At 44.0% G+C, this 10,268-nt stretch overlaps 1 protein-coding gene across 1 annotated transcript in view; it reads right to left on the bottom strand.

Moving 5' to 3' along the window:
• Nucleotides 1-10,268, bottom strand: part of LOC120029076 (RNA-binding protein Nova-1-like) — a 52,749-nt gene that overhangs the window by 13,570 nt on the left and 28,911 nt on the right. The window contains exon 3 of the mRNA XM_038974381.1: nucleotides 4,630-4,796. Within this exon, the coding sequence (XP_038830309.1) occupies nucleotides 4,630-4,796 (167 nt within the window). The remainder of the gene's footprint in view (nucleotides 1-4,629; nucleotides 4,797-10,268) is intronic.

The raw sequence follows: 10,268 nt of genomic DNA on the forward strand, positions 1-10,268 counted from the left end.
TCAAGGTAAAGGGTGGCTGCTCTGAAGAATATTAAATATAAAATATATTTTGATTTGTTTAACACTTTTTGGTTACTACATGATTCCATATGTGTTATTTCACAGTTTTGATGTCTTCACTATTATTCTACAATGTAGAAAATAGTAAAAATAAAGGAAAACCCTTGAATGAGTAGGTGTGTCCAAGAAGGTGTGATCATCACAGAAACCAGAGAATATTTTACATTATTCAGGAATTGTTTGGGTCATGCGGTGAGGGAGGGTTCATGTTGTATGGGAAGTGATTGTTTATACTGTGCAGATTCACTCAACTATGAAACAATTTCTGTACCACAACAAATAGCCCTCTACAGGCAATTACACATGGTGAGCTAGCCACAACTGCAATGCATTTTGGTGTCGTAGGGCGGAACAACACACATTTGAGAGAAATTCCATATTCCACATTTCCACTCACTCACATCTAACTCGAAGTTAACCTGACTCCCGAATTCCTATACATCTTTGGGCTACTTCCTGTGTGGCCAGGGCAATAACAGGAAGTAGGAAGCAGGTGTTCCTGCATGGGGTGAAAGGTCACAGGAAACTGCGGTTGGCCAGAGGAAATCTGGAGGGAGGATTCTGAAAACATTTGAGACCAAAGGCAGTGGGGCGCAGCTCAAAGTTGACACAAATCACTGTCATTCTGTTATTGTAGACGTCACAGTCTCGCCATAGTGGGCAGTTGTTGCCTTGAAATGCCAGATCAGATCAAAGTTAGCTAGCACAACAATGCTATTTAGCATTTCAGCTAAATTAGTCATGTATTAGCCTAGGTATCAGTTTGAGTACTGAACATTGCTCCATGTTAAGTGAGATTCAGTGTCAGTGGGTGTGGATGTTTTTTGTGCCTGTCTGTCTGTCTGTCCTGAGTGAAAGCTTTGGATTTGATTGAGTTAGGTGTTTGCTGCCTGTGCTCCTGCTTGTCCCGTCTCCATTTGGCTAGTGGAGATTAGCGGCTGTAGCTTACAGAGAGCCAGGCTGGCAGCTGTTGCTTAACATGACTTCACATCTTATCTTACATCTCTCACTCACTCTGCTCCCTGGGGCAACCAATAATGAGACACATGCCACGACAGCCGTGCTCGTGACAACAACCAGGTTAAAAAAATAACCACGCGCACACACAACCAAAATAGGCCCTGAAAGCGCATGCGTTGTGCCTTTGAGTTGAGTACGGAGTATGGATGTCCATTCATCAGAAGACCTCCCTTCTCACTTGTTGTTTTGGTTACAACCGTTGTCTGAGCAATGTCGACCATGCTCTGCAGAGTCTACGGAGAGTAGTGTATGGACCATTGGAGTTTGGAGAATAGCTTACGTTACTAATAGCCCAGCAACCAACAGGCTACACTGTCTGCCTCTGTGTATCTCAAACACAGAATCATGCCATACAACACTCTCAAACTCATTATTATTAATAGTAAGAGAGAGGCACAGGGATTATTTCTGTCTAAAATAACTGCCCTTTATCTGATGCCGTAGGAGCTGTTCCTTTTTCCAGCTCTGCCATCAATCCATCGTTCGCTCAAAAGCTTAAAGGAAAGAATCACCCATTTTGAATGTTCTATCAATTCCCGTGGTCATTTCATGTGCATCTGAGCTTATTGCCATTCAAGCAGGCAGAAATACAGCCGGTATGTCAAGTTTTGCATCGAGATGCACAAAAACCACATACCATTCAAAAATGAGTGAATCTTTCCTTTAAGTACTGGTTTGTGTATAAGAGTGCATTAGTTTCGATATACAGTTGAAGTCGGAAGTTTTACATACACCTTAGCCAAATACATTTAAACTCAGTTTTTCACAATTCCTGACATTTAATCCTACTAAATATTCCCTATTTTAGGTCAGTTAGGATCACCACTTTATTTTAAGAATGTGAAATATCAGAATAATAGTAGAGAGAATGATTTATTTCAGCTTTTTGTTCTTTCATCACATTCCCAGTGGGTCAGAAGTTTACATACACTCAATTAGTATTTGGCAGCATTGCCTTTGAATTGTTTAACTTGGGTCAAATGTTTCAGGTAGCCTTCCACAAGCTTCCCACAATAAATTGGGTGAATTTTGGCCCATTCCTCCAGACAGACCAGAGGACATTTCTCCAAAAAGTACGATCTTTGTCCCCATGTGCAGTTGCAAACTGTAGTCTGGATTTTAAGGCGGTTTTGGAGCAGTGGCTTCTTCCTTGCTGAGCAGCCTTTCAGGTTATGTCGATATAGGACTTGTTTTACTGTGGATATAGATACTTTTGTACCTGTTTCCTCCAGAATCTTCACAATGTCCTTTGCTGTTGTTCTGGGATTGATTTGCACTTTTCGCACCAAAGTACATTCATCTCTAGGAGACAGAACGTGTCTCCTTCCTGAGCGGTATGACAGCTGCGTGGTCCCATGGTGTTTATACTTGTGTACTATTGTTTATACAGATGAACGTGGTACTTTCAGGCATTTGGAAATTGCTCCCAAGGATGAACCAGACTTGTGGAGATCTACAATTTTTTTTCTGAGGTCTTGGCTGATTTCTTTTGATTTTCCCATGATGTCAAGCAAAGAGGCACTGAGTTTGAAGGTAGGCCTTGAAATACATCCATATGTACACCTTCAATTGACTCAAATGATGTCAATTAGCCTATCAGAAGCTTCTAAAGCCATGACATCATTTTCTGGAATTTTCCAAGCTGTTTAAAGGCACAGTCAACTTAGTGTATGTAAACTTCTGACCCACTGGAATTGTGATATAGTGAATTATAAGTGAAATGATCTGTCTGTAAACAATTGTTGGAAAAATTACTTGTGTCATGCACAAAGTAGATGTCCTAACCGACTTGCCAAAACTATAGTTTGTTAAGAAGAAATTTGTGGAGTGGTTGCAAAACGAGTTTTAATGACTCCAACATAAGTGTATGTAAACTTCCGACTTCAACTGTATACTGTATGTGTGTGTTCCTAGGATACGTGTGTGAGTGCATGTGCGTGCCTGTATAATGTGTGTGTAAGTGTATATTATGCATAAATTCCTGACTATATCAGAACCGTAAAGTGTTCACCCTGCAGTAACTTTTTCCCAGTGGAGTATTCTTTGCCTAGCAGAGCTGTGTAACTTGTCTGATAACTCCTATAATTATAAACATGGCCTCGCGGCAGGAGAAGGAGCAGGAGCCGCCATCGGCAGGCCCTCGTGTTGTGTTCCACGAATTTAGGTTATGGCCTGCCATCACTGAGTCAGCTCAGTAAATACAAAAGGGACAATGCCGTGAGGGATTACCACAGCACAGATACCAGAAAATAACTCAAGTTCTGAATTATGAATACCCAACACGTGCTCTTTGTCCTAAGAGGTAATTTAATTAACGGGACGATAAATAGAATGTTGGGGTCAATGTTGCAGATGAAAACAATGCAGGTCTTCCCCGAACAATCAATGGAGTGTAATCATCAAGTGACCATAAGTGATAATCACTTAAAGAGATTGGGAGGGGGAATCAATGGCTTGGCTAACTGAGCCTGGTCTGTGTTGGTATGGACTGGTGGACTCTGAAAGGCCAAACAATAGAGTTATACATGACAGAATACAGTGACAATTCGTCTTGTCATTTTCATTCGATAGTGCTGCCATGGTTGATTTTAAAGGAAGTGGAAGGTGGAGAGAGGGTGATGGAAGGAGCAAATCATCTGGCTAGAATACCGCAGCACAAATGAGCTGAAAGTCTCAGCCCTGATGTGGGACAATGTAGATTTTGGAGGATGGCCTTTTTCACTTCTAACACCTCATCTATGTGTTTTAGCTGGACGACACTTATGAGCCACACTTCCTTTGCGGTGCTGGGGGAGCTTCCTTCCAGAGCCTGGTCTGTGTGATAGCTGGTGATAGGTTGAGGGTATTGAGGCTAGCCATCCATTGTTAATGTCACATGTGTGGGTTTAAGGGGGCCTATCTGGAAGAGCAAGAAACCCCACACCGCAGACGCCATATCCTGTCTGGGTGGATTATATCACAGCCGGAGGATGTCTCTTTCTGTCTGTTTACATGGAAGCTGGGAACACTCCCTCGAGGCTCGTGCAGATCACAAAATCAGAGCTTGGCCACAAACTCACACTGAAAACATTTATTAGATTGGGCCTTCTTCGAAAAAGACAAATAATAATGACTTCCACCCCTTGTTGTGAGATGGTAGCTGCCAACACATAGACAATGGGGTGAGGCTATATACAAACTAATGACTGGGATTATAATCATCCATTTTGGTTTGACTAGCTCAGGGGTCAACATTTTGGCTCAACTACCGCAATGATTCTCCTCCATAAGGGTTCAGTCCAGGATTGTCAGTTTTTGCTCAGTCAAATTCATACCTACCGACCCAACACACACCTACAACCACACACTCACGTGCACACAGACACTTTCATTGCCTCAGTTGGGATAAAATAGGTACAAAAAACACATGGAAAAATCCCTTCTACATTCACTACACACTCTCAGGTTGAACTCTCATTTAGTCCAGGGAGAGAATGTAGTCTCGGTCTCAACACTAGAGGGTCTTGAGAGAAAAGAAGCAGGGGTTGGGATCATGGTAATGGGCTTCACCTGTTTGATGCGGTCAGGGTTGACGGTGGTCTGTGGCTGCATTACGCTGACCGGTTCGGATTTCTGGCTGCTCTGTGGCATCTCCCGCACCTTCTCAGCGATGAAGTTGTGGACTCCATTCAGAGCCTCCACTGTCCCCTGGATCAGACACACCCGCTCTGTCGTGCCTGGAGAACAGACGGAAACACTTCAATGTCTCATTCATACATACAGAACATGACTTACTAACTTAAGGCTTTTGGTTCCTATAAGGAGCACTGGTTGTTGACAAATACATACAGAACATATGCAACTTTAATTAATGGTAATGTACTCTCATTACCAATCAAGCATCTCGAGAGAATGTCATTTTATGGGTATGTGTTGGCCTAATCAAACATTAAAAAAACACAATGCAATCAGTATGTGTATTTCTTTAATGTCCAGTGACTCCCTCTTTTCCCAGATGTCAAAAGTTTCACTTCTGGTCTTTCCCAAGATGGCGGCCAACATAGGAATTGGTTAATAATATTTGCCATCTCATAAAATACAACCCTGTAATTTCTAACTACAGTCTCTTCTAATTGGTTCCCCTTAGTGGACAGTATCTATGCAACGACTCAATGTAGTTTGTTTCTATGAACATTAAACGTAACTATTTTCACTATTGGACAGATTGTTTTCAGTTTCCTGGCTTCACATCTCCCATCTGTGAAAGTAATATTAGTAGCCTGGTCAAATTCCATCAGTAAAGTCATACAGAGTCAGCAGGATGAATACAGCCTGGTCCCAGATCTGTTTTGTACTGTTTTGCCAACAATATATATATAGGACCAGTGCATATAGCTTGACTTAGATCCTTAATCTGCTGTATCTGCTATATACAGTATATATATATATATATATATATATATATATATATATATATATATATATATATATATATATATATTTATACTAGGAATCCGTCTGCTACATTCATCATCAACCATTTGGCTTCACTATTGCATGTCTAGAACCATGATTAGCAGTGATACAAATGTTTAAAACGTCCACATGGCCACATCTGTTCAGTGTTACACTGTACTGTGATGCAATGACAGGATGAAGTTGTGAACGCAGCTGAAAAAACAGCCACACGGCTCTGGAGTGTCGTGTTATTCGGAGCGTGGGCTACAGTACATAATGACTAGTGTTGGACAGGGAGTCTGCTGAAAGACTCCATATTGGAACTAATTCGATAGTAACACGAGTCATTGACTGGTCTGACATTGGAGTCTCCCTCGGGAGGGGAATTGGACAATAAAAGGGTTCATTTACAATGTCGACCTCTGCATTACCAGCACTATACAGTAAGCACTTCATTTTTAGGTCCAGATTCTATCAGTCTGGCTACAGACCTTGGTTAATTATCTTCCTCTACTGCCGTTATCAGGTGCATTGGCGCCACGCATCCAAGACAAACACAACTTCTCTCTGTGTAAATGTATCATCACCATTCTCTCAGAACATGTGTGTTTAGACCATGAAAGGAAAACAACCCGCCTAAAAGCCCTCAAAACGTGGCAGAAACTAGGCCAGTCCCAAACCGAGCCGTCTCCCTCCCTCTCCCTCCCTTCCTCCCTCTTTTTCTCCCTCCCTCTCTCTTCTGTTAGGGCCGGACTGAAATCTGTCCTTATCGCCTCCGACCAGTCGCAGCTTCCTGCTTCACGCTTTCCCTCCATTGTTTTCTCGGGCCAATGGGGTTGAGTTTGGCCCGGCGCACTACCAGTTGTGGCGAGCTATTAATACAGGGACATTTAGGAATTTCAGACTATGGGTTGGGGTAAAGAGCCTCTGTGAGTTTCTGACAACTGGTATCCCAGGGGTAATCTGGGCCCGACCAATCAGCCAGTGTATTATTAGGGCAGAGATGGCCATTGTCTTTGCATGGGGACGTGGGTAAGGGGGGTGGGGAGGGCAGACTGGTTACGCAGCAGCAAAGGACATCCTATCAAATTGTACCCTTTTTTGCAACACTTTTTCTGTATTTTCAATTGTATAGGTCATTTCTATAGATAGGCTGTCTGTCTGAGGTTTGATATTCAGCAGCACAGTTGAGCATTACTAGTTACATGAAGGCCTAGGAAAGTGATGACTATTGTAATGTAGCTAAAGGGGAAAAGTGTGTCTGTGTGTTGTTGAAGCACCTTTGGCAGCAATTACAGCCTTGTGTGTGTGTGGGGGGGGTGGGGGGGGGGGTACATGGGGTAACCCTGCCCGAGAAGTGTCACTGTTTGACAAAGCCTTTCCCTGCTATGTTGACATTTCCCACAGTGCTCACAGAGCATGCTCAGTTGGCAGTCCCATCACCACTACTCATGTTGCTCTGACTAACCTCTACCTGGTTACTGCTATAGTCACAGTTACTATGGTAGGGAAACCCCTTGTTTCATCCCAATCAAAAGCACAAAAGACCGCTTAAAAGTAAGTTGTATTTTCTTATGAACTAATATCTTCTTCAAATGTGGCCCGATGAACCACGTTTTGGAGCCTTTGGCCTGACACAAGTAATTGAGAAGCCCTTCATGTAGTAGATGGATGAGAATTCAGCTCAGCAACAACTGCCATGCTGAGAGCGATGGGCCATTTCAAGAGCAGTTGTTTTTATGGAATCATTAATTGTGTGACTCATTCATTCCCTGCACGAATGGGCAGAGAGGGGAGCAGAGGGGAGCTGCTGAGAGATGATGTGTGCCCTGGCCTCCCCTGCTCCCCTGTTCCCCTGCTCCTGAGAGCATGACAAGCCTTACATGCAGTAGCAGCAGAGGGGGCAACCCTCCGCCGCCATGTCCTCCTCCACAGCTCATACATACACACTTCTCCCAGCTAGTTCTGGTGGACGTCCAATGACAGATGACATCTCTGGATAACCAGGAAATACTTGAAGATGTATTTAATTCTACCGCTTTCACTGAAATCATCCCAGTTTAATCCCTTATTCCAATTCTGAGACTTCTTGAAAACAATCCAGGATTCTATTATGGTTGGATTCACACTGGGATAACCTTAGAGAGGAAAAGCCTGATAAATACCAATCTTAAACAGTGAGATATGGGTAGGTTTAATGTAAGCTCATTAAAGGGAGCTCCTTAGTCCCTGGCTAAACCCGGTAAACTGTGTACCTTTGATCTAATAGCTGGATTATCTGCCTATTATAGGTGAGACTTTCATCCATGTTGTTTCAATGGGTTAAAAATCACCAAATAGGAAATGTGATGAGGTAGAATCACTCAGCCATGTCACATAGGCTGTGTTTACACAGGTAGCCCAAATCTGATATTTTCCACTAATCAGATCAGCTCCTTTGCCAATAATTAGCAAAAGATCAGAATTCCCCTGCCTGTGTAAATGCAGCCTAAGAACAAAAACGAATGCCGATAAAAAAAAAGATATCTCAGACACCCAAAGTGTGTTGTTCTCATAGGTAAACAGAATGCATACTCTCAAGTATCCTTATGGTCACATTATGGTGTTAAACTATTTACAGATTACAGGTTAACTCTGAGTCACACCACAACAGTTGAATAGATCAAAAACCCTCGTCTCCAAGGGAAGAACTCACTGTCATTTAGAAAGTGCTGACCACAAGCTAATACCAGCCTAGCAGAGAGAGATTGATTGATTTATTGATTGACAGGGCACTGAACCCATAGAAATGACCATGGCCGCCTCAATAACCAATTAAATTGGTTTTAATGGCTTAACGACCCGGCCCAGCTCCAGGGACAAAGGACGCAGAGCTATCTGTCTCAGCAGACATGGGGACAGTGTAGCAGAAGATTCTGCCTGCCTGCCTGTCTGCCTGCCTGTCTGTTCTGACTAGGTTTTGGAACATGAACTCTAACCCGTGGAAGGGGTTACAGATGTTTCCTGGCTTTATGACCATCAGAGTGAGAGAGACAGAGAAAGAAAGAGATTGTGTGAGAGAGAGTCAACGAGGACGACTGAGAGAGGGGGGAGAATATAAAAGCAGGCTTCAGCCTTCCTCCGTGACTCGTATTTTCCTGTCCGCCCATCGCGGCTCACTTGATTGCACTTTTGAAACAGATGGGGCCCCTGAGAGTCGGGGGCTCATTGTCTATAGGCTGGGAGCCAGAGCCCTACTCACCAGGGACAGGGGACTCCAGGGACCCTATGCAGTGTGTTTATGTGTGTTTTGTTATAGAGAAAGGGGTTTGGTTCAGTCCAGACCCATGATTATTCCTCATAGTCACCCAGGCAACCGGCAGGTTGCCCCGAAAATATTGCAGGGCAGCTGTTGCCTGTTGGGTGACGTAATGTGTTATTATTTAAAAAGGAGAGGTTGCATGTGAGGCGACTGCACTGAATGTGGATGTTGCATGTGCTTATGCAATCATGAACAGTAAGGGAGGAGGCGGTGGGGGTCAAGGAAACTTGGCAAATGGTTTCTGTCAAAAATCACTTTATGTCTTTTGAATGTGCTCATGTCAGTCATGTTCCAGGGTGCCTGAGAGAGAGAGAGAGAGAGAGAGAGAGAGAGAGAGAGAGAGAGAGAGAGAGAGAGAGAGAGAGAGAGAGAGAGAGAGAGAGAGAGAGAGAGAGAGAGAGAGAGAGAGAGAGAGAGAGAGAGAGAGAGAGAGAGAGAGAGAGAGAGAGAGAGAGAGAGAGAGAGAGAGAGAGAGGTGCAGCAGTCTGCAACCACTGAGTCTGAGGGCCAGGTTGGGCCGGAGTACAGCCAAGGAACGCATTTGGGTCATTTAGAAAACCATATGAAAACTGAGTGTTGGTGTGGACAACGGGCCTGCAGCTTACTAGAGGAATAACGTACCTGTAACAGCAAATCAGCAAACATGATTCACAGCCTCCTTCTGCTCAGCTTTGCAACGATTGAGTGCACCAGAGGAAGTATAAGAAAGTCTCAAAAGAATAACAAAAGGACTTGGAAGAAACAGTGACTTCCTCTATAGTGATGTCACTCTTTTGAGTGGGTCCAGGGCTTTCTCCCCCCTGTCCACCCAGCCAACCCCCCTTTTCCTCAGTTCGATTTCAGCCAGCAAGAATGGCGTTGTCGTGGTTACGGGGCCCATGCCGTGCAAACAGCTGAAAGATGCCGTGTCTGCTCTCTCCGCTGGTCTGCCCTTCATCTCCCCTCACACTCTCTCCTTCACCCTCCCAAGGCCCTCTATCACACCCCTCTGAGACCTTCCAGCTAGTAGAGAGTACACAGAAGAGAGGGGGGGAGAGAGAAAGAAAGAGAAGTAAAAAGAGAGAGAGAGAAGATAGGGAGGGAGAGAGAGAGAGAGAGAGAGAGAGAGGAGGGGGGAGAGAGAGAGGGGGGGGTGGCGGGAAAGGAGGGGTGTTACCCAGAGAAAAATCAATTTTGACTCTTGGAAGTTGTTATTTCTATGGACAGTCACACTGTCTTCCATTTCAATTTCAAACGGGTCTAACTGCATGTTAACATGGCCACAGAGCCAGAGTAGGGAGATGTGTCAAACCTTGTTTGGCTGTGTACCAGGCTGCATTAGCGAGGAGCAATGTGTTTACTATGGATATGATTTCAAGTGACTGATACTACTAACATCCTAAAACATCTGACCCACAATACACAAAGACACAAGGACAAGCGCACACACACATGCACACACAAGCTGCTA

This window comes from Salvelinus namaycush, chromosome 34 (assembly GCF_016432855.1).
Source record: "Salvelinus namaycush isolate Seneca chromosome 34, SaNama_1.0, whole genome shotgun sequence".
Taxonomy (NCBI): Eukaryota; Metazoa; Chordata; class Actinopteri; order Salmoniformes; family Salmonidae; genus Salvelinus; species Salvelinus namaycush.